The 23,973-nt window shown below is 39.3% G+C and overlaps 2 protein-coding genes and 1 long non-coding RNA gene across 6 annotated transcripts; 2 read left to right on the plus strand and 1 right to left on the minus strand.

The window, feature by feature from the left end:
* The first annotated feature begins 5 nt into the window (after positions 1 to 5).
* LOC139191385 (uncharacterized) lies at positions 6 to 852 on the plus strand. The gene is made up of 2 exons (XR_011575426.1): positions 6 to 386; positions 671 to 852. It is a non-coding gene; the product is annotated as an uncharacterized lncRNA (long non-coding RNA).
* A 3,315-nt stretch (positions 853 to 4,167) lies between these two features.
* LOC103454595 (uncharacterized) lies at positions 4,168 to 15,306 on the plus strand. Of its 2 annotated transcripts, none has more exons than XM_029092890.2 (4): positions 4,168 to 4,305; positions 4,838 to 4,861; positions 5,012 to 5,500; positions 14,935 to 15,306. In XM_029092890.2, exons 3-4 carry the CDS (start codon positions 5,069 to 5,071, stop codon positions 15,103 to 15,105), a joined length of 603 nt encoding a protein of 200 aa, XP_028948723.2. In that variant the 5' UTR covers positions 4,168 to 4,305; positions 4,838 to 4,861; positions 5,012 to 5,068; the 3' UTR covers positions 15,106 to 15,306. The 2 variants fall into 2 exon arrangements, with proteins under 2 accessions (XP_028948723.2, XP_028948724.2); XM_029092891.2 differs by having other exon boundaries at positions 5,082 to 5,500.
* Positions 15,307 to 16,094: 788 nt separating this feature from the next.
* On the minus strand, positions 16,095 to 22,716 carry LOC114821072 (putative CCR4-associated factor 1 homolog 4). 3 transcript variants are annotated; one of them, XR_003768491.2, is made up of 5 exons: positions 19,224 to 19,350; positions 18,618 to 18,736; positions 18,483 to 18,529; positions 18,243 to 18,372; positions 17,477 to 18,151 (listed from the first exon to the last, which is right to left on the minus strand). XR_003768491.2 is itself a non-coding variant. In XM_070811571.1 (4 exons), the coding sequence occupies exons 1-4, from the start codon at positions 22,573 to 22,575 to the stop codon at positions 20,187 to 20,189; spliced, it is 618 nt and encodes a 205-aa protein (XP_070667672.1). In that variant the 5' UTR covers positions 22,576 to 22,716; the 3' UTR covers positions 20,037 to 20,186. The 3 variants fall into 3 exon arrangements, 1 of the variants encoding a protein (XP_070667672.1); XR_011575220.1 differs by lacking the exons at positions 17,477 to 18,151; positions 18,243 to 18,372 and adding an exon at positions 16,095 to 16,223; XM_070811571.1 differs by lacking the exons at positions 17,477 to 18,151; positions 18,243 to 18,372; positions 18,483 to 18,529; positions 18,618 to 18,736; positions 19,224 to 19,350 and adding exons at positions 20,037 to 20,210; positions 20,394 to 20,489; positions 21,168 to 21,239; positions 22,150 to 22,716.
* Between the last annotated feature and the right edge of the window lie 1,257 nt (positions 22,717 to 23,973).

Genomic DNA, 23,973 nt, shown 5'->3' on the forward strand with positions numbered 1-23,973 from the left:
TTCATTCTCAAACATTCACTCTCTATCTCCCTCTCTCCCATCCGCTGCTCTTCCTCTCTACTTCCTCAGTCGATCTTTCATTCCTTCTTCTCTTCCTCCCTTCAACTCTCCTTCCTCTCTTCCTCTCTCCAACCTGCCAAGTCCATGGTTGTAACATGGATCTTACCTTTTCAAAGGATTACCACAAGAGGCGTAGGGTTTGTGATGAATTTATTTGACAATCCCCATTTTTTCCCTCTCCAAATCCTATGCCTCTTGTCTCTCTACTCCTCGTCTAATATTCCTTGCTTTCTCCATAAACTTTCGATCTCTGCTTTTCAAATACAAGCCAAATAGTTTTTTAATCTGGGATTCATATGGAGGTGTTCCTCCGGATTTCTTTAACAGTAAGTATTCAATTTCTCTTTTTTTTTTTTTTTTTTTTCTGTTTCTTGTTTAATTCTTTGAGTGCTGAAAATGGTAGTTTTTTTTTGTGTATTGATTAATAGTTTTTATTTCTTTGGTTTGTTGACTATGCTATGTGAATTTATTTGTTGACTATGCTTTGTGAATTTTTGAAGAAAAATTGGCTGATGTTGTTCTTGAATTCATGTGGTAGAGATCTTTGGTCTTTGGATCTATACTCTTTATTAAACCCTTGGATCTCGTCTGTTTGGCTGTGTTCGGACAGGTGCTCGTGGCCGGATGTTACAATCGGCGAGGCGTCGGTTGGTTGGTGGCGAGGGTTTGTGGATGCTTGGCGGCGGGTGATGCAGTAGAACCCTAGGTTTTCTTTTGTTGTATTTTATGGCTTGGGCCTGTATTGTTTGTTGGATCTGTATTTTATGGCTTGGGCCTGTATTGTTTGTTGGATCTTTTGGGCTAGTTTACCAATATCCATATCTTAAAATAATAATAATAATAATAATAATAATAATAATGAAAAAAACCGAACCGGACCGAAACCAAACCGAAAAAACCGAAACCGAAAAAAACCGAACCGAAAATAAACCGAAAAAAATTTGAACCGAATCGAACCGAACCGAAATTTCGGTTTGGTTTCGGTTTTGGCAAAAAACCGAACCAATTCAAACCGAACCCAACCCTAACTCTTATAGGATATTATCAAAAAATTATTATTGGCACTCCAAAAATCTTACCTTACACTCCAAACTTTCTATAATTAGAAAGAAAAATACACTTGCGAAGAGCGTAGAATGAGATTTTTGTAGTGTTAATAACAGTTCCCTAATATCTAATCTAAGAGATATTGTAGAATCCCACAAAAATACACGATAGGATTTACATGACCACATTATTAATCTAATAGGACTACAAAACTCATCCTTGAGTGTGTAAATACTCAAACAAAACATCGAATCAGGTCTTCAATGGATGAAGTAGATTAGTTTATGAAGTCATTAGCACAATGGGCGAATACGAGTCTCAAATTAACGAAAGCATGCATTGGTAGTAAACTCACAAATCTTGCTATGGTAAAACCCAAAGTAGGTGAAAAACTCATAGATTAAGGAGAAATGTGAGAAGTAATACAATACTCTTGACCACATAGTTTGGCTTGATAGTTTATTTATGTCTACTATCCAATGTAATTCTCTTACTTATAGGATTATGTTGAATGTAATTTGAACGACTTTTTAAATCTCACTCATACTCTAACCATAGATTCAATTATATCATAAAGTATTCCCCCTCAACGGTTTGAAGGTTATAGATTCTTTGTTGCGCATTCACCTGCCTTGTGAGAACTTGTATTTTAATATTATCTACATATTAGCTTATGCTTTGTTGTATAGTAATATTTATATTACTTCTAGTTAGATATGTTAATGCATTTATTTTGAAAGTACTTTTGCATGATCATTATTAGAAGAGATCTTTGCTTAGCAAAGGATATTGAGGGCATTCTTTCCTTAGTTTCCTTACCCCTTGGCTCCATGGATGCGGATGGAGGAATTTTGCTTCTTGCCTCCATGACTTCTTAGATATGGATGAGGGAATGGATTCTCCAAGTTCCCAAGAAAATGAACCTCTAAGTTTCCATACCAAGGAGAGCATTGAGGAAGAGATGAGTGACCGAGGAAGAAATTGATGCTAGTCCATTCTTCCTAGGGTGGCCGGCCTCCTAAGAGAAGAGATAGCGTTTTTGTGTTTTTCTCGTTTCTCTCTAGAAAACCCTTATGAGGGAATGAGTTATATTTTCCTTTCTATAGCCACTTACATTGAGTGGCATAATTGAAATCAAAACCAATTCTCCCTTACACTCTCTATGGCCGGCCATATGGGTTCATTGGGCTTTCATGCCTTTTGTGTTTTTAAGTTGTCATACACCTTGAGTTATTGGACTTGACATTCGAAGCCCATTAGGCCTTGAGGCCCAAAACTAATCCGAGGTCTAAAATGAACTTATTTGTTTGATTAATTAACATATTATTTAATCTTAGCCATAAATAATTAAACCATTTAATTATCCTTACTCATCTCCGTTGTTTATTTAATCTCTATATTACGCAGTGTATGATCCATTAAGTTCCTTTTAGCGAGGCAATGGGCGATTAGAACTCTTCAAATCGATTGTAAATTGAAACTTTCTTTTCAATTCTCCCTTTAGTGAATATACACCTTAGGGCTTTCACAAACTATGAGTAACACCTAGCAGTATGCCATGGCTACTCAAGCTAATCAGAAGAGGTGGAGAACCTATTTAGTTTGGGATTACAATGCAATACGATCTTTCTCTAATACAATACTCTTGACCACATTGTTTGATTTGATAGTTTATTCATGTCTACTATCCAATGTGATTCTCTTATTTATATGATTACCTTGAATGTGATTTGAAACAAATTCCTAAATCTCATTCATACTCTGGCCATAGATTCTTAATCATATCATAGAGTATTCTCCCTTAAACGGTTTGAAAGTTAGAGATCCCTTGTTGTGCATTCACTTGCCTCTATGACTAAGTGGCTTAACCCCAACTATGTCATGGACACCCCTTGACGGAGTGACTTTGACATAGTCAAAGATCAAAGACCTAACCATAAGACAACTATGATGCCTTAGGTCAAATGACTACTTTGCATTATCCTAACCATAAGTTTTCATATGACATGAGTATGAGAATTCCTTGTTGATCGCGTTCAGTGGACTCATTCTCTATTGAGCACCTACATGCTTGTCTTGGTGTCAATCACACCAATGACTCGAGACCAGTCACTCTCTTGAAAAGAAGATATAACACATATTGATCTTAACGGATTGTCAATACCCACTTGACAATCTTATAATCAGGAACGTTTAGGATATGTATACGAAAGAGAATGGTCTCATGAATTCTTTAGATCACATTCTCCCAATTACATATTACTTGGACTTATCGTTTAAACATATAACATTTATATGAGACGATTTCAAATAATAATCTTTGCCCTTTATATTAAATTAAATTAGTTTAACCTGTGAAATGTTCGTAAAGTATCATCATATGATTGACTTTATGGCACATTTCTAACATTTTGTTGGTTGTAGGTTCTTTAAAGAATATAGCATGTCTCAATTGAGTCGATAAGAACTTAGACTAACTGATTGCTCTGTGGCGGAAATTTACATCCACACCCATCTTGAAGCCAAGCAATCTAGTATGTTTTATGCTAGTAAGTCTCTTCTTACTTTCAGTTTACAAAAAATGAAACCAATTAAAAACTGTTATAAATAAGTAAAAGTGAGAGAGATAAGATTTGCTAGAGATAGAAGCGGAGTGAGTGCAATGTATCACACAAAGGATGTAGATAAAAAGAGGAGGGGGATAATGGTATTATTTCTCTCTCTTGATCTAGTGTGTTGTAATGAAGTTACAGATATGCCTCTATTTATAAGAGTTTGATCTGACAATTTCTTACATACAAAAAGAAAATATTTCACCTTTCTATGACATTTTCATTTAATGCATTCACCAAAGTCTATTTTGGTTAGCTTTCATATATAAACACATGTGTGACATTCATACCACATTTCATAACAAAAACGACGTTTTTGAATTTTTAAAATTAACTTAGACTACTTTATTGTTTTTTATTTTAATTTTTTTTTAACTGAGAAACGAAAATAGCAATCAAACAAATTTCATTTTTTTTCATTTTAAAGTAAAAACAAAATGTTTTTAATAGTGTGCCCAAAAAAGGGGTGCCCATGCCAAGATTTCTACGTGATTAGCCCATATACTCTAGGCCTCCTCTGTTACTCTGCGCTTTCAAGCGCTTCCTGGTTTGCGACCAAGCTCTGCTCACACACACACGCACTGAGGTGAACCTCTCCCTCTCCAGAGCTCTCTTTTTCTCTTCCACTCTCTCATACGATTGCTCTCACTCTTTCACTGTCTCACTCAGTTATTTTATGGGTTAAAATCTGTTGGGGGTTTTTGTTTCATTTTAAGTTTTGATCATGATTTTAGTCAAGTTTGAGCTGTGATTTGGTGGGTATTTTTCTAGGGTTTCATATCAATTTAGGGTTTTTTCTTTTTGGGCTTTGAAAAGTTTCTAACATAATCATTTTTTAGTCAATTTGTTCCTTAATATGTATGAGTGTGTACCAAATGTCATCAAATTTCTTACGAATTTGTGGCTGAAACCCTAAAACTCCTAGATTTCTGCTAATGAAATTAAGTTAATTAATCTGTTTATTAGCTGTACTGTCATGTAGATTCTAGAATATTCAACATTCAGGTCATAAAGTTTGGATTTTTAAAGCAACTTCAGTCAGCTAATTACCTAAATTATTAGTTGATTTTCAATACTATCAAATGCATGCTTATAATAGTTTGTTCTTTATTCTGCAGGACTCAACAACATTTCATTTGCAGGTTAGTCTCTTCATATATATATAATGATGAAGTGTTCCAATTTGATTTATTTTCCCAGTTTGTTGCCCTTTTTTAAGTTGTATAATACAGTATTATACGTTTGAGCTGAAGAAATTGTGATTTCTTTTTATGTCTTTTGAACCATACCAGATACAGGCATATTTAAAAAAAAAAAAAATACATACGGATGTGTATTTTTAACTAACTATGCTCTCAACAGTGACAAAGCGCACAAAAATGGCAACCACCTCTCGCTCATTGTACCGCAGACTGTGCCTGCGGTCCTTCTCCACAAGCACAAAGCCAACGCATCACAACAGCCACCAGCAGAACCACCAGTACATGGAACCCAATTCCTTCATTGGGTGTTGGGAGGCCCCCAAGGACCCCAAGGACCCCAAGGAGGCGGAGGCCAAGCTTGCACACCTCCGCCGAGACTACACCAAGCAGGTCAAGGAGGTCCGCAAGGAGTACATCAAGGAGGTCGAGCTCATGAGGCTTGATAAGCTTCTCAAGGACGAGGCTCGTAAAGAAGCCCTTAGGCTCCAGAACGAGGAGCGCAAGAGGCTCAAGGCGGAGGCTGCAAAGGTCCGCGCCCAACAGCGTGAGGTTGCCGAGCAGGAGTTCCAGCAAACGCTGGTATGTGCAATATGATTTTTCTCTGATTTTGATTTTGCTCCGGTGTTTGGTTGCTGAGAGAAACTCCACCTGTGTAAGCTTATCTTATATTGCCGGTCCCAAGTCTGGGTAAAGGAGGAGGGGGAGGGCGTCAGGTAGTCGACAGCCAGCACTCCTGGTTTACGTCGAATCCTTATGAAAATGAATCTAGAATGAAATCGCGCTAAAACTAGGGCGTCACCCGTAAGTGGCGCGCTGTGTGGCCCGAGCACAATGATAAGTGAGCAAGGGTCGCTGTATCTCCATCGGCACCCGGATGCAGTGTTAAATGAGCAAGGGGGCCATAGAAACTTCTTTTCGAACGACTCCACTCAAAGTTGTTTGAGAGCATATGCTCCTATCAACTTTACACATAACACACAAAAGAAGTACTCTGATCCTATTAGACGGGGGAGGTTGAAGAAGTTAGGACAGAAGGGTAGAGTTTAAGAGAGTAGAATGTGTTTAGGAACATGGAATATAGGAACCCTAACTGGAAAATCTATGGAAGTAGTGGAAGTTATGGTGAGGAGAAGGATAAATATTATGTGCCTACAAGAAACTAAGTAGGTTGGTTTTAAGGCAAAGGATCTAGAAAACTCAGGGTTTAAACTCTAGTATTCGGGCACAAATAGAACGAGAAACGGTGTTGGCATCATCGTGGACAAGACCTTGACACAAGATGTTGTAGATGTCAAAAGGGTAGGAGATAGAATCATGGCAATCAAGATTGTAATAGGACAAGAACTCATCAATGTGATTAGTGCGTATGCACCTCAAGTAGGGTTGGATACGAGTTCGAAGGAGAAATTTTGGGAAGACCTTGGAGACTTGGTGCAAGGAATTGCTCAGACGGAGAAGTTATTTATAGGAGGAGATTTAAATGGACACGTGGGCAAGGAGATAGGCAACTATGGAGGTTTTCATGGTGACCATGGTTTTGGGGAGAGAAACGAGGATGGGGAAGCTATCTTGGATTTTGCAATGGCATATGATCTCTTCTTAGCCAACACCTTTTTTAAGAAGAGAGAAGAACATGTGATCACCTACAAGAGTGGGTCGTCAAAAACACAAATAGATTTTCTTCTAATGAGGAAAGGGGATTGTATAACTTGTAAGGATTGCAAAGTTATACCGGGAGAGAGCTTGGCTAATCAACATCGCTGTTGGTGATGGATGTACATATCAAAAGAGTGAGAAAAAAGAACAAGACTTGGAAGTACTCAAGGACTAGATGGTGGAACCTAAAAGGAGAAAAACAAGCTATTTTCAAAGAGAAAGTAATCACCCAATGTGTGTGGGATAGAGAGGGGGAAGCTAGCCAAAGGTGGGATTCCATGGCTAGTTGTATCCGAAAAGTAGCAAAAGAGGTATTAGGAGAGTCCAAGGGCTTTGCTCCACACCAAAAGGAATCTTGGTGGTGGAATGAGGAGGTACAAACGAAAGTGAAGGCTAAGAAGGAATGTTGTATAGCCTTATACAAGGATATGACCGATGAAAATGGTGAAAGGTATAGAAGAGCGAAGCAAGAGGCGAAGAAAGCTGTGAGAGAAGCTAAGTTAGTGTCTTATGACGATATGTATAAGCGACTAGATACCAAAGAAGGAGAGTTGGATATCTATAAACTAGCTAGAGCAAGGGAAAAGAAGACAAGGGACCCAAAACCAAGTGAGGTGCATCAAGGATGAGGATGGAAAGGTTCTTGCTACAGAAAACGCGGTCAAAGACAGATGGAGAGGTTATTTTCATAATCTTTTCAATGAAGGACATGAAATGAGTACTTCTTTAGGGGAGTTGAGTAACTCAGAAGAGTGTAGAAACTACTCCTTTTATCGTCGAATCAGGAAGGAAGAAGTGGTTGTAGTTTTGAAGAAGATGAAGCATAGAAAAGCAGTGGGCCCAGATGATATACCAATCGAAGTGTGGAAAGTCTTGGGAGAGACAGGTATAGCATGGCTCACTGACATTTTCAATAGGATTTTGAAAACGAAGAAGATGCCAAATGAGTGGCGAAAGAGCACTTTGGTGCCTATCTACAAGAATAAGGGCGACGTACAAAATTGCATGAACTATAGGGGTATTAAGCTAATGAATCATACAATGAAGCTCTGGGGGAGAGTCATTGAGCATAGATTGAGGCAAGAGACACGAGTTTCAGACAACCAATTCGGGTTCATGCCAGGACGCTCAACCATGGAGGCAATCTATCTCTTACGTAGATTGATGGAAAGATATAGAGAGGGGAAAAAGGATTTACACATGGTCTTTATAGATTTGGAAAAAGCGTATGATAAGGTACCAAGAGACATTCTCTGGAGGATTTTGGAGAAGAAAGGAGTACGAGTAGCATATATCCAAGCCATAAAGGATATGTATGAAGGAGCAAAGACTGCTGTAAGAACTCATGAAGGACAAACCGAAAGCTTCCCCATAACTGTAGGATTGCATCAAGGCTCATCCTTAAGTCCTTACCTTTTTGCGTTGGTAATGGATGAGATTACAGGACATATTCAAGATGATATTCCTTGGTGTATGCTTTTCGCAGATGATATAGTGTTGATAGATGAAACTCAGGAAAGGGTAAATGTGAAGCTTAACCTTTGGAGAGAAGTGTTGGAATCTAAAGGTCTTCGCCTAAGCCGATCAAAGACAGAATATATAGAGTGCAAGTTCAGTGCAAATGGAGGCCAAAATGAGTTAGGGGTGAGGATCGGAGATCAGGAAATACCAAAGAGCGATTGCTTTCGCTACCTAGGATCTATCTTGCAAAAGAACGGAGAATTAGATGGAGATCTCAACTATAGAATACAAGCTGGATGGATGAAGTGGAAGAGTGCATCCGGCGTGTTGTGTGACCGCCGTATGCCACTGAAGCTCAAGGGAAAATTTTATAGGACGACAATAAGGCCGGCGATGCTGTATGGCACAGAATGTTGGGCGGTGAAGCATCAACACGTACACAAAATGGGTGTAGCGAAGATGAGGATGCTTCGTTGGATGTGTGGACACACGCAAAAGGATAAGATTAGGAATGAGGATATCCGAGGTAAAGTAGGAGTAACTGAAATTGTAGGAAAGCTGAGAGAAAATCGGTTACGGTGGTTTGGACATGTGTAAAGAAGGCCTACTGACGTTCCGGTTAGAAGATGTGACTACGGGATAGAGGTACAGGGCCGAAGGGGTAGAGGAAGACCTAGGAAAACTTTGGAAGAGACTCTAAGAAAAGACTTAAGAGTACTTGGATCTAACGGAGGACATGATACAGGACCGAGCACAATGGCGTTCTAAGATTCATATAGCCGACCCCACTCAGTGACTTGGATTTTTCAAGTCATCAACCAAGAAGTTTTCCTCACTCGAGAAATTAAGGGAACACTACCTCAACCTACATGCTTCACTCACAAAGCTTCAACATACAAGCTTCAACAAAAGAAAAATTCAAAGAACTTAGTGAAGAAGGCTTTGGTGTATTTAACACAATACGTTGAAATGAAGCAAAACTTATTTATTGATATCTCTGATAAGTTACAAATATGTACATATACATGAGTCAAAATAAACAAACAAGAGGGGGCATTCACAAAGGTTGCTTAGGAGAAGTCTCAGCAGTCGGTAGAGCCCCAGAAAGAGAAGGCACCGGAGGGTGATCACTCGGAGCCTCAGTACTGGACAGAACCCTAGAAGGAAGAGGCATCGGAGGCTGATCATTTGGAGCTTCATTACACGGTACAGCCTCAGAAGACGAAGGCAATAAATGCCTTTGGAACAAACCCACAAACCTCTGATGATCAAGTAAAATCTGACCATCAGATTCCTTCACCTGGTTAAGCTTCCTCTTCATGTTTGTAGCATAGTCATGTGCGAGCCTGTGCAACTGTTTATTCTCATGCTTGAGCCCTCTAATCTCCTGCTTGAGACTCATCATTTCAGCCGCCAATGATTCAACTTGGCGGGTTCGAGCAAATAAGCGTTGGGCCATATTCGACACAGAACCTGCACACTGAACACTAAGAGCCAGAGAATCCTTAACAACCAACTCATCAGACCGTTTGGAAAGAAGTCTGTTATCTTTGGGAGTGAGAATGTTCCTGGCCACCATCGCAGCGGTCATATCATTCTTCATCACGGAATCCCTAACGGTAAGAGGACCAGTAGGGGATAAGAAGGATGGGCGCCATATGTTGTTTGGAGAAGGCGCGGCTGCCTCTTCATCAAGGTTCAAGTCAAAACGACGGTTGGAAGGGCCAGACATTTTCAAAGGTGTTGAAGAGAGAAGAGGTTGGACAAATCAAGATCTTAGAAGTGCAAGAAGGGAGCTTCTACTCGTGGAGATTCAAGTGTGCTTTGGAACTTAATGTCAGCCTCTATAAAAATCTGCACTCGACGGAGCTTCAGAAATCGAAGAGGCGCCTGCTCAGAGATCGAAGAGGCGTTTGCTTTCTCAAAAGCTGGGCTGCTCAGAGACCACGAGGGCCGATCTCAGAGATCGAATAGGCGTTTACTTTCTCAAAAGCTGGGCTGCTCAAAGACCACGAGGGCCGATCTCAAAAATCGAAGAGGCGTTTGCTTTCTTAAAAGCTGGGCTGCTCAGAGACCACGAGGGCCGATCTCAGAAATCAAAGAGGCACCTGCTTTCTCAGCCTTGTCAGCACTTGTCACATGCACACTCAGCCTTGCGGAAATTACGGGCAATCTGTCGAAGATTTCTGGTGAAGTAGAAAACATGTGAATCTTATTGTTCAATCATCCACTTTCCACACGCAACATCAGCTCATGGGTACCACATATAACTTTGTCAAAGATCTCTGATAAAGTTTAGACACGTGAAGCTTGCAGCTCCCACTACATCGCTATGACCAAGAAGGGTAAAAGAATAGCAAAGAAACAACACTAACAAAGTTTAGACATATAAATTTTGAAGGTTTAGCTACCATATTATTACCCATAAGGGTAAAGGAACAACACCACTGCTCGATAATTGGAAAGTCTCTGTGTGTCAACCTCTGTGCTCCGTGGCAAGGTAGACTAGCAAAAATGCCCAACCTTTACTCACATTCGAGAAAACACTCCTAACAAGATTGCTTGCTCCAAAATCGAAGAGGTATCGTCCTCTGAATTTCGAGAGCCAGACTCCCAACATGATTACTTTCTCAAAAATCGAAGAGACACCGCTCTCCGAATTTCAAGAGCCAGACTCCCAGCAGGAGATCTTTCTCAAAGATCAAAGAGGCACCGTTCTCCGAATCTCGAGAGCCAGATCCCCGACAGGATTGCTTGTTCAAAAACCAAAGAGGCATCGCTTTCTCAACTTCGAGAGCCAGATCTCCTTGGATAAAGCTTGTCTGTAATCTTCACATGCAACATCAGCTTTCCAGATACCACAGACCACTTTTTCAAAGTGCTTTGATAGAGTTAAAACACGTGAAGCTGGCAGCTCCCACTACAGTGCTATGACCAAGAAGGGTAAAGGAATAGCATTATTACTTGTTAGGGAGACTCCTATATATGTCGACCTCCATCCTCACCGGACAGGCAGACCTGCAAAAATGCTCAACCCTTCCTCATATCTGAGAGGGCACTCCCAACGAAGCCTTTCGAAATACTCAGCTTTCTTTCCCCCCCGATAATACCTCTGCAAACAAGCTACACCAGAGCAAGAATATCTCATATCATCAGGGTTAAAAGCAAGAGTATCCCATATCATGCTTTTTCCCTGTCTTTTCATTTGGCATTGTTCTTACCTGCAAGACAAGGAGAAAGAGAGCAATCAGTCAGCACTTGGAATCAAGCTTCCAGTCAGGAACTGACTGCCTGGAACCCCTTACCTGATTACTTACCTGACATTGCTCTCGAGTACTCATCTTCAACATCTTATGCTTCCAGAGAAGATACCACATCTGTCTGAGGAACAGATAGGGCAAGTGAGAAGGATACAAGGAAGCATGTGGAGACAAGCGTAACAAAACACGTGCCGATACTTCCATTACTTTGTCAACAGCAAAAGTATCCCATATCAGCAGGGTCGAACGTACTCTAGATTTGATGGACTTGTTTTGACCCTCAAATTCTTCAGTCGGCCTTATACTCTAGAGGTAACCAGAAAACCCTCCAGCCCAATTCAAGAATAAGCCTGTGGAAAGTTACTTCTTCAAAAGCAAAAGTATCTCATATCATCTCATCTCTTTTTCTTCTCTTTATCCTTCATGCTGCTTGCAAGATAAGGAGAATGAGAACAATCAACCGGAACTCGAAATCAAACTTCTGATCTGGGACTGATTGCTTGGAGCTCTGATTGCTTACCTTGTCTGTCACCTCTTTCAGCAGATCCCCTAGCTCGGCGACTTGGGGGACTTTTACTACATGGTTTGTATCGCGCTTGACCAAGCCTGAAACTACAAGTAAGCTTCAAGTGAAATTGATACATTACCTTGTGCATCTCCACCAGTTAAAGATACCACCCCTGGACGGAGGAAGAGTACTTCCAGAGAAGATGCCACATCTACCTATGAGACAGATAAGGCAAGTGAAGGCGATACCACACTTCGGTACTTACAAGTTTCGTGATTACTCAGCGGCTTGGATCTTGCAAGTCCCCAACCGAGGAGCTTCCCTTCCAACCAGGAGGCCAATCACAGAGCGACACGTGTCGACATCAGAAGTCAATCATAGCGCGACACGTGTCAACATCGAAAGCCAATCACAACACGACATGTGTCAATGTCAGAACAAGGCTAGAAACTCTATTCTATAAAAGGAGATCATTCTCCCAAAATATTTCCTAATGCCATTTGTACTAAATCATTCACTTGTACCCACTAAAGGAGAGCTTGAACCTATGTACTTGTGTAAACCCTTCACAATTAATGAGAACTCCTCTACTCCGTGGACGGAGCCAATCTGGGTGAACCACGTACATCTTGTGTTTGCTCTCCTGTCTCTATCCTTTTACATACTTATCCATACTAATGACCGGAGCAATCTAGCGAAGGTCACAAACTTAATACTTTCTGTTGTACCAAAGTCCTCACTGATTTTGTGCATCAACAATCCTTAAGTCCTTACCTTTTTGCATTGGTAATGGATGAGTTAACAGGACATATTCAAGATGTTATTCCTTAGTGTATGCATTACGCAGACGATATAGGGTTGATAGATGAAACTCAGGAAGGGGTAAATGCGAAGCTTAACCTTTGGAGAGAAGTGTTGGAATCTAAAGGTCTTCGCCTAAGCCGATCAAAGACAGAATATATGGAATACAAGCGGGATGGATGAAGTGGAAGAGTGCATCTGGCGTGTTATGTGACCGTCATATGCCACTGAAGCTCAAGGGAAAATTTTATAGGATGGCAATAAGGTCAGCGATGCTGTATGGCACAGAATGTTGGGCGGTGAAGCATCAACACGTACACAAAATGGGTGTAGCGGAAATGAGGATGCTTCGTTGGAGGTGTGGGCTCACGAGAAAGGATAAGTTAAGGAATGCGTGGGTTAGACATGTGCAAAGAAGGCCTACTGACGCTCCAGTTCGAAGATGTGACTACGGGACAGAGGTTCAGGGCCGAAGGGGTAGAGGAAGACCTAGGAAAACTTTAGAAGAGACCCTAAGAAAAGATTTAGAGTACTTGGATCTAACGGAGGACATGATACAAAACCGAGCGCAATGGCGTTCTAGGATTCACATAGCCGACCCCACTTAGTGGGAAACGGCTTTGTTGTTGTTGTTGTTGTTGTTGTTATTTGGTTGCTGAGAGAGTGTGAAATGGAAGGAAGTTTATGGGTTTTGAATTGATTTTGAAATCTAGGATCTGGGTTTTGTTTTTAGGGGTTGTCATGTGCAAATGGGAGGGCAGAGTAGAATTTGAATTGGTTAAGTTTCAGAGAAAATATGAAAAAGGGAAAAGTAAATCATTTGAGTTTTGGCGTTGGGTCAAAACATTATTCGGTGGGTTTGTGTTTGCTTCAAATTCAAATCTTCTATTTCGTTTTGAACTTTTGATTATCAGTTTTGTGGATGGAAAGATGAAAAGAATGAGAACACTTGAATCCTTTGTTTTTTGGTTTTTCAGTTTGTTTTCTGCGAGAAATTGGGAAGATTTAATAGGAGAAAAGCTAGATGATAGTTTTTTTTTTTCCTCGTTTTATTGAATTTAGATGCAGATTAAGAAGATATGAAATTTGAGGGCAATAACTAATGGTCCTGTAGTTAGAAATTAGCATAGATTAATATGTTAGTGTCTTTGCTATTTATGTTGAGATGTTTACCCATAAAAAGCATTAGAAAGTAAGACATTCATAATGGATCGATTTGTGCTGTTGTGCATTCAACTATTCGGACAGTACTTCAGTCTATTCATCGATAACGTGCATGGTGCATTCTGACACCCTGATCTCAAAACAAAGTTCATTACGTAAAAAGTAAAACCAGACATTGATTTGTATTCCTGGGAAACCTTGAGATAGTTTTAGGTTTAATTTCATGTTTCCATTTCTCCCCTGTTTTGTACTCTTTCATTTTCCTTTTAACAAATTGTTTCTTACGGAAAAAAAGAAAGCTTTTAAGAAGGTCCTCAGATTTTGAGTCCAAATCAATGTGTTTAACTTAGTGTTTGATTAGAACAATAGGCTGGTAGTCTATAAATGTTCAACGGTGAAATATGTTCTGCAAGAATTAATAAATTTCCTTGTTAAGCGTTGATCGAAATTCTGGTTTGGCATCTTAGAATGTTATCCGTTTAGTTTCCATTCCTGTACCAACTTAAACTTGAGAAAATGTTCATTGTCATTGATTTCATGAACTATAAAAAATATATTTGATACTGGTGTCTTCATAATTTTCGTTTAACAATCCAAGCTCATACTGTAATAACGTGAATAATGATGATTAACAAATTTTGGGTGAAGTTAAATGTATCAATTGTCAGATTTACTTGATCATTTAAAGAAAATAGTCATAGTGGTGTGTGGTAAAGTGGTGTTTTCTTTGGGGTAGAAGGTGAAGTCCTCGTTTTCAGTTTCCTTGGTAGAGTTCTCCTTTTAGAGTGCACACGGGGTTCAAGCTTTTCCAACTCTCTCTCTCCTTGTGTAGTCAAGATTTCACCACTTAGATGAAAAGATTAAGTCTATCAGTTGCGGATGCAACTTCCTTTGATGTGGTTTTGGTAGGGACGTGTGGGATCTGTTCTTTGTTAAGTACGCAAGTTTTGAATATCTAATGTAAATTCACATGATTAATTGCGGCATGCGAATCTACCTTGGCGGGTTACATAAATAAATGACAATTTTGTACTTGATTGAAATCCAATCAATGTCCTCGAGAGGAAGGAAAGAGAACCGGTTATTTTTTCTTTTTCTTGTTCGACACTGCTTCTATGTTTCTTTCACTTGTCTTACGTGTTTTGATTTGTCTTAATGCACAGTTGAAAGAAAGAGCAGAGAAGCTTGAGAATTGGAAGATGAAGGAAAAACGGAAAGAAGAGATGAAAAAAGACGAGAAAGAACTGCTGCGACGCAAGAGTTCCATGTGGATCAATGAACAAGAACTGGAAAAGAAGATTTTAGAAGCCATCGTTGATACCACACCCCTTTGAGTCTATTTCATTTCCAAATTGTCCAAGCGCTGCTCTCTTGTAGTGTCACCGTATAGACAAGATATTCGGGACTTCAGAGTCCTCAGTTTTGACAAAATTTGTACGCGTATGCTCAAAACTTTGTAAGGTACTTAATAATATCCGAAAGGATTGTGATCGCGATGCTTCTATGGTAATGTCATTGAGAAAAATTTGCTCTAATGATCGAATCAGCGTTAGAGTTGATATTACGTACGATGCTGAAAAATTAAAGATCGAACAAAGAATATGAAAATCTAGTTATATTTCATCCGAAGATTACTTGCCTGTAATCACAGTTTTATACGTATGCACGCCACATCTTAGGATCTCAACAAAACTCGACAAAAAGAAAACCTGTAACAAAAGTTCACAGAAAGTCTTCGGCATTCTTCTCTGGAAAATGATAATCAGTGGCCGTGTCTGCAACTCCCATCTCCTGCTCCCGTCATTACTTGCGCTCGTGGTACCTTCCATTGCCTTCACTTGTTCATTGCGAATTGCCTGTGACTTCTCATTACATCATTAACAAAGGACATCCCCCGCCATTTCAATCAAAAGACATTTCGCGTTTGATCTACATTTGGTTAAAGAGCCACAATGTTTTACCAAAAATAACAAAGAGCCAGAATGCAGAGTGTTATACATTTAACAAGCAACGCTAGTTAATGCTTGATTTCCTAAACACACGTAACCGCCAGTAAGAAAAAAAGAATGCAACATACCCAAGAAATAATCGCAGTTCCTGAATAACCGAGCTTGCAAATGCTACATATCCAGAAGCTTTTCTCATAGGTCACTATCAGCAACCTTTTCACAATATGCTACAAGAATGCTTGGCTAGTACTTGACATGCATATTTCGCGGTTTTGCAGTAAAGCATTGCAGTACCTTAAAACATCACCTTATATTTTTTGATAAATTCAACCACGAATATTTTTTTTTACTAGATGATCGAATTTAGATGAGTGGCAGTAGGGAAGCAAACCTTGATACTCGGAGTATGCATAAATGATAAATTGAAATATAAAAACTGTGATACTTGCCTGCGCGTCTGTCTCCTGCAAACACATTACATCAAAATCTTCCCTTTTGTGGAGCTGCAAAGCAAAATGTCCTTCTTACTTCAGTAATGCACTTAAACCATTGGCATTCCAGAATATAAGCTTAACAAATTTAGCATCCCTAGTAAACAGTATAAGCTTCATGTTTCTTGGATTATAAGGAAACCAATCTTTCTGAGGTTTCGAGGGCGCAAAAACCATCCATGGTTCAGATGCATTATCATCAGTTTGACATTAGTATTAATAATTTCTGAAGATACTGTCCTCCAAGTCTATAAAAGCTTCTCCCCTAGACATATAACAACGGTACAAGTAGAACCAGTCATCTTCGTTATGTTTAACCTAGACTGGTGTTCGTGGCAGGAATTTCCGTCGGGGATGACTTCCTGGCCGACGAGCACACAGCTCCCCTGGGAGATTGGCGCCGGTTGAGGGCTGCTGTCGGGCTTCTGCTTTCCTGTCGGGCTTTGTCGGGCAAGTCTCGTCGGGCAAGACTCTTCGGGCAAGGCTGAAAGAGAAGGACAGCGTTAACTTTGAGAGGTGCTTTTGTGGGGCCTTAGGTGTAGGCCTTAAGGCTCACAATCAAGGTTAACATTTTAGTGCTCAGGCGTGCCACTGCCATCTTCAGCATGGCAGATGTCGAATGGATGTCAAGTTTTAGTTGTGAATATGCATATGCCCGAGAAACCGTGTTAGATATAACAGGTGCCTTTGTGGGGCCTTAGGTGTAGGCCTTGAGGCTTCCTGTCAAATTAAACCAGTACTTGAGCATATTATATTTGGTCTTTATGGTTGTCGGAGTCTTATAACTATTATATTTCTGATTATCCGAGTCTGAGAGGTAGAGCGAACCCAAATAGGTGCCTTTGTGGGGCCTTAGGTGTAGGCCTTGAGGCTTCCCATTAGAGTTCGTTCTTATACTCGAACCATCTAGACCGCAGAATAGAATGAATCCAAATAAGTGCCTTTGTGGGGCCTTAGGTGTAGGCCTTGAGGCTTCCTATCAGAATCCATTCCATACTTAAGCGTTCTATGATAATCATGATATAATAGAAATAAAACCAAGAGGTAGGTCGATTACTTACGCCCCAAGTAACTTCGGACTTCTCGTTTATCAAGGATTGTCGTGGATGGGTTAAGTCCACATAAAGTTCTTTTTTATGCCTTGAGGCCAATGACTTTTAAACTAATCAGATTACATGCCTGAGGGCTTAGGACTTGGATCTGATTTAAACACTGAAGATATATTCAAATCGGATCCAAGTACTGAGAAAGCTTTGTCATCGTGATTTTGCTAGAAACAACTTGCATATAACTGGAAATATACAACATATTGCTAGACTTTAAAGAAAGAGAAGACAAAGACAGAGCAAAGCAGGTCGGGCAAGATTAAACCTTATCAATTAAGGCTGATCGTCTTGTAGGTCCCTATCTTTGTAGTTCTGTCAAAGGTCTGAAAGCTTAGAGGGGGAGAGGGGAAAGGAGAATACAAAAGGTGAATCGATACTACAACAAGTTCGAACAAGGTAGCAGAGCTATTACAGAGGTTGGGAGAAAAGATTATCCCGCAGGGGATGAAGGCTTGGGCTGACTACAGCTTCGTTTTGAAAGGCAAATCTGGCTTTTTGAGCAGAGTTTGTGCTTTTGTTTGTTTGATTGAGTGTCCTCATTCCTGTCTTCTCTTCCTCCTTTTATAGACGACTCGGTTTGGCTCCTGTAGCGACAGCTTTGCCCGAATGCGGTCTGAGGGTGATGACTCATCAGCCTTATTACATGTAATGCCACCATAAAGTACTTTATGGGCTGTGCAGTCTGATCAGTCTACACCACTTGGTCCTTGGGTAGGTAGGCAAGTGGCCCTTATGAATTGTATCAAGTCAGAAAAGGCCCTTTCCTGCTTTCCCAAGTTTCGGCCGGGCCTTGATCTTCTATTCCTCCAGGCCTCCTTTTGGGCCGACTCCATCCTTGGGCCAAAAATTAAGTTTTAATCCAAACAACTGGAAAAAATATGAATATACACTCAATTATGAGAATCCACTCAATTTTTCACAGCACCTGAAAGGCTGAAACCTCAGTGGATTCAATTGACAGCTTCTCCTTCTTCGTGGCACCTTTGTTCTCCTAGAAAAGTTCTACTCGACGAATGTTTTAACCTTAAAATGACAGGTTTTGAATTTTCTAGCTCCTGAATTAAAATGAAAGCGCTCATAAGCATTTAAAATTGCTTCATACATTGAATGAATCAATCAAAGAGTATTTGTCCTCCAATAGAAGGGGAAATGTGAGTGCACTTACTGTCATGTAACTGCTGAGAGATGATCCCACTCCGTACTCCTATTTTACTAAAAAAGAAAACAGAACTGTTAGTCAACAAGGCATCTTTAATACTGCATCCTCGAAATAGGCTGCAAATGGCTTGAATTTATTTACCAGCTTCTCAAACCATCTCCAGAATTAGGAACATATCCACTGAATCAAACTCTTCTCTTACAACCCGCCCCTATCATGATTGGTATGCAAAGGCCATGTATGACTGAACATGGCTTTATCTGTCAAAGAACAAAAGCCAATTTAAATAGCACTATAAAAGCAAAAATGAATAGTGGCATTTAAATAAAGAAGCAATTGATAGTAAGGATGTATATAATTAATCGTAACCATATCATTCTTAATAATAAGCAAAGTCATTGCTCGAAACATTTCCAAATTGGCATAAGGCTAAACTAGCTACCCTCAAAATCACATTCCCTTTAAAATGTTCTTGAACTTCCTAGAAAACAGATTTCATTAAACTTATCTGTTTCTATCAATTTTTTTGGTTCACTATTGGGCTGGAACCTACATTTTGTTAAAAAAAATTCACACAAATAAATTGGTGATCAAAACTAAACATTAAGTGGAGTTAACAGTACATTAAAGATCCACAATACAGGCATAAATCAAGACTGTCATACATTATAACAAACAGAAATAATAAAAGCCCGACTTTCTGAAGTCATGAAATAACTGCCTTCAAGAAGAAAGAATGCAACATACCTGAGAAATAATCACAGTTCCTGAATAACCAACACTAAGTGTCCAGAAGCAATTCTCATAGCCATTTATCAGACACCCTTTCATCTTCAACATCATTCTCCTAGTACCAAACATATTAAATTTTCACAGAATGTGCTATAATAAAGAAGGGTTCAAACCTCATCTTATAGTTAATTTCAGAAGTACAAAGGTTGTCAGATTTATCTTGGTTGTACCAACTAGAAAGAAATATTTTATATCACCTGTGCACATATTACGATAATTATCCAAAGTTTTGAATAGAATAAATCTTCGAAAGAGCGGATTGCAGACCTCAAACATGCACAGTATGATCCAACTACCTAAGACTTCAAAGTAGGGAATGCTTACTAGTAATTGGTATACATTACACTGAAAGGTCACCTTCTATTTCTTGTATAAATTCCACCAAGGAATTCTTTTTTAATATAAATTGATCAAAATTATTTAAGTGTGAGTAGCAAAGCAACCTTGAAACATGGAATATAAATAAAAGAGAGATTGAAATAAATACAAACAATTGACCTTTGTTTACTCACAAAAATGGAATCCTATTCTTAGAGAAGCGTTTATGAGAATAAACTTTCAAGCCTTAGATTCAATCAATGCTCAGCATGAAAATTCATCCAAAGATTACTTGCCTGTAATCACAGTTTATATATATGCACGCCACATCTTAGGATCTCAATAAAACTCCTTAAAAAGAAACCTTTAACAAAAGTTCACAAAGAGAATATGTAAACAATTAATTTCAGCCAAGCCTTAAAAGTCTTCATCATCCTTCTTCTCTGGTAAATGATAATCAGTGTTCGTGTCCGCAACTCGAATTCCTGCTCCCATCACTACTTGCGCTCGTGCTACCTTCCATTGCCATCTCTTCTTCATTGCGAACTGTCTGTGATTTCTCATTACAGCAATAACAAACGACATCCCCCGCCATTTCAATCAAAAGATATTTTGCATTTGATTCTACATTTGGTTAAAGCATTTTCACAAAAATGAACTTTACAGGACATTAAAGAGCCACAATGTTTTACCCAAAAAACGAAGAGCCACAATGCTGAGAGTTACACATTTAACAAGCAACGATTGTTAAATGCTTGATTTCCTAAACACATATAACTGCCAGTAAGAAAAAAGAACGCAACATACCTGAGAAGTAACCGCAGTTCCTGAATAACCGAGCTTGCAAATACTACACCAGAAGCTATTCTCATGGATAACTATCAGCAACCTTTTCACAATATGCTATAAGAAAGATGGGTTCAAAACATGTCTTGTAGTCAATCTCAGAAGGACTCTAATGTCATAAGGTTGTCCCAGCTAGAAAGAAATATTCTATATCAGCTCTAAAACACACACATGAGGATTTTCCCATCTCAAATATTCTAAATCTTTGAAATTGTGGCTGCTACCATAGAACAGGGGCCAAAACAAAAGTATATACCTCATACAACAAACTGGCACAGTATCTTCCAACTACCTAAGAGTTCAAAGTAGGGAATGCTTACTAGTAATTGGCATGCATTACACTGAAAGCTCACTTTCTATTTCTTGTATAATTCCACCAAGGAATTCTTTTTTCATATAAATTGAACATAATTATATAAGTGCGAGTAGCAAAGCAACCTTGAAACATGGGTTATACATAAAAGAGAGATTGAATAAACACAAAAAGTTGACCTTTGTTTAGCCACAAAAATTGAATCCTATTCTTAGGTTAGCGTTGCATTAGATTCAATCAATGCTCAACATGTAAAAGGGCAAAGTATTTCAGAAGCCAAAGAGTCAGTTATTTCTTTGCCAATCACAGATCAAGATATGATGTCGGAATAATAAAACATGACTGTAGAACAACAAGATGTTAACTTTATTATTGACAAGAATTTAAGCTTTGTGAAGAACAACAAGAACTAAAATACTTGCCTGCTGTTTGGTCTCATGCAAACACAATACATCAAAATCTTCCACATGGGAAAACAGGAAAGTAGAGATTCCCTGAAAATAAACATTCAATGATCCAAATATCAAAAGATAGAAAGCATTACAAAGGGTAGTGGCAAAGTGAAAATAAACATAAAAACAATAATTACTTCAAACAGAAAGTGCTGCACAAGAAAATTGAACTGACTGAAACAGCTTTTATTCTATAGAATTTTCATTAATTGAATGAATGAATTAATCATGTATGAACAATTAGACGAGTGTTACAAAAAATGACATCATATGAACTAGTTTACATTCAACTAATCTATCCAAAACATATATAACTATTCTAACTAACAGAGACATTATCACATTATATGCATCATCAAATTCACATTTGAATCTGATAGTGGGGAGGGGCTTGAGGCAAGGCATGAAAAGGAATGCACATCGGCCTATGCATAAGCATCGGAGCTGGAGAAGGATAAGGATAGAGCATAGGCGAAGCCTGGTGATGGCTCTGGAAGGACTGATCACGGGAGGAGGAGGAGTGGCGGACGAGAATGACAGGTCTAGTGGGTACAACAGGGACAAGGATAACCTGACCAGGAGGAGCTCTAACCCTGTGTACAGAAGAAGCACAAATCTTTGGACTTAACCCATATAGAAACCCCTCATACATCCCTGGCTTCAACACAAATTGAGCCCTCATCCTCACAAATGCATCAGCCGTTAACAAACTATCGGAACCCGCTTGGTGGGCATCGCCGTAACGCTGCACTCGGAGGATTTTCGCCATCCTCTCGAGCCCAATTTCGCCCCCAAGCAGGCCCTGGTAAAATTTGGCCATAAATTTCAGGTCACACACCCTCTCAAATAGATTTCCCGCCATCGCGGCGAACTCGGTAGGTGAGCTCGGCATGGCCTTCCGGGTCATGAACTTCATCACATAGGCCGAGTCATAGAGGCCGTGGAAGCTCACCCATAAGAGGCGCCCTCTGTGCATCCGCAAAACCTCGGCAAAACCCTCCTCGAAAACCTCCGGGTCGATTCCGAATTTCCGGAATTTCTCGAGATCCAAGCCGTTGGCTTTGAGAAGGGTGATGGAATCGGCGACGTGCGGGTCGGTTTCCTCGTCAAAACCCCGGAAATTGAACTCCCAGGTGCCCCCGATGTTGCCGAGATCGTCGAAGAGGGTGATACCCAATTGGATGAGTTTGAGGGAATCGACGTTAAAGCGGAGATCTTGGTAGCGGAGAGCGTCGGAAGCACTTCTGGGCGTGTTGCGGAGAAATCCGGGAAACTCCGCGTCGAAGGAGACGATGGGGAAGTGGGTGAGAAAGCGATCGACGGCGGCGATTTCCTGTGCAAAATTGTCGGCCCAAACGGCCGTGAATCTGTTGGCCATCTCTTTCACAACAAATCAATTGCTCTGTGTAGCGATGAATGATGAAGAATCAATGGAGGTCGGAGAAGAAAGAAGAGGGAGAGATTCAAATTTCAAACGGCCGCTTTTTCTCTCTGATATTTGCTATTTTTCGTTTTTCAAGTTTCTAATTTTCTCACCGCGCTCCAATCGCAATATGTACAGATTCGTTTTTCCTTTTATTTATTTATTTTATTTTAATTTTATTTTTTCTTATTAGGGCTCCGCAAGCACATGTTACCGTTTTCCCTCCAATTTGAATACTTGGCGTCAAATTGGCGCTTTTGGTGATGTGTTAAATTACTACTATACCCTTGTTGACAACTCAATTCGGTTTAACTTTAAATAACAATTAAAATTATGACAAGAATTGGGTTGTTTATTTTTAATATTAAAAGACTTATTTGCTTTATATTGAATATTTTTTAAATAAGATTTTGTTCTTTAGACACACCACACTAGTCCATCGTTGACACAATTCAAAAGAATTTGATATGTTGAAATAGTTTTGGTATTACGAGTACATGATCGAGCATGTACTCCTAATACATGGTCAAGCATTTTATGTAGTTCTAATATTAAGAATTTTATTTGTTTGATATTTCACCGGTACATGCTGGGGCATGAAGAACTTGTATATATGTAGAATATGCATAAACTTCAAAATTATTTTATTTTATTTTTCTAATCTTTGTGAACCGTAGAATTACCCTCTCATGCTCTTTAGTTCTCTAATTTTTTTTTTCCTAAGGTCATTAGGAAACCTAATACCCCAAAATTCACAAAAATCTAAAACCCTAAATTGACAAAACCCTAGATATGCAGAAGAGAATAAGAGAATAAACAACAGAAAAAGGCTTCTTGAAACCCTATATGAATTCTTAACCCTCTTCTTTATTAGGAGATTGCCTCTTAATGTAAAGCAATTTGGGTCCATTTTGATTCAATTTAATACCATTTTAACTATTGGGTTACATATTATATAATTTGTGTGAAATTTAGATTTGGAGGTTATTAATATTAATGTTGACCATGAAAAACCCAGCTGGTCAACATGTTTTGAATGTAAAGGTTGGGTTGTGGTTTTGGTGGTGGTAGGTTGAGCTGGTGGTGGCAGCCTAACGGCAGCTTGATTTTTCCCGGTCTTCATTTTTTATTTCATTTTTTCAGGTTACTAATTTTTATTCAAGTAAGCTAAAAAGTGGAACCCATTGTTGCCATATGTATATTTAGGGGACAAAATTAACTGAGGCTTAATGGATGTGATGTTGTCAATGGGTTGGGTGCTTGCTTAAAATGTTTAAAATTAAAATGGTTGAGAGTCTTGAGACCAATTTCGAATGACACTAAAAAAATTAGGGGATTAAAACTTTTATAAAT

The sequence above is a fragment of the Malus domestica genome, chromosome 14 (assembly GCF_042453785.1).
Source record: "Malus domestica chromosome 14, GDT2T_hap1".
NCBI classification, from domain to species: Eukaryota; Viridiplantae; Streptophyta; class Magnoliopsida; order Rosales; family Rosaceae; genus Malus; species Malus domestica.

Coding starts and splice junctions, on each gene's coding strand:
- LOC103454595 (XM_029092890.2), top strand. CDS start 5,069: ATGCTCTCAACAGTGACAAAGCGCACAAAAATGGCAACCACCTCTCGC. Junction 5,501..14,934: donor AGGAGTTCCAGCAAACGCTG/GTATGTGCAATA, acceptor CTTAATGCACAG/TTGAAAGAAAGAGCAGAGAA.
- LOC114821072 (XM_070811571.1), bottom strand. CDS start 22,575: ATGGCCAACAGATTCACGGCCGTTTGGGCCGACAATTTTGCACAGGAA. Junction 21,240..22,149: donor ACAGAGGGCGCCTCTTATGG/GTGAGCTTCCAC, acceptor GTTTATTTTCAG/GGAATCTCTACTTTCCTGTT. Junction 20,211..20,393: donor GAACTGCGGTTACTTCTCAG/GTATGTTGCGTT, acceptor AACCAAATGTAG/AATCAAATGCAAAATATCTT.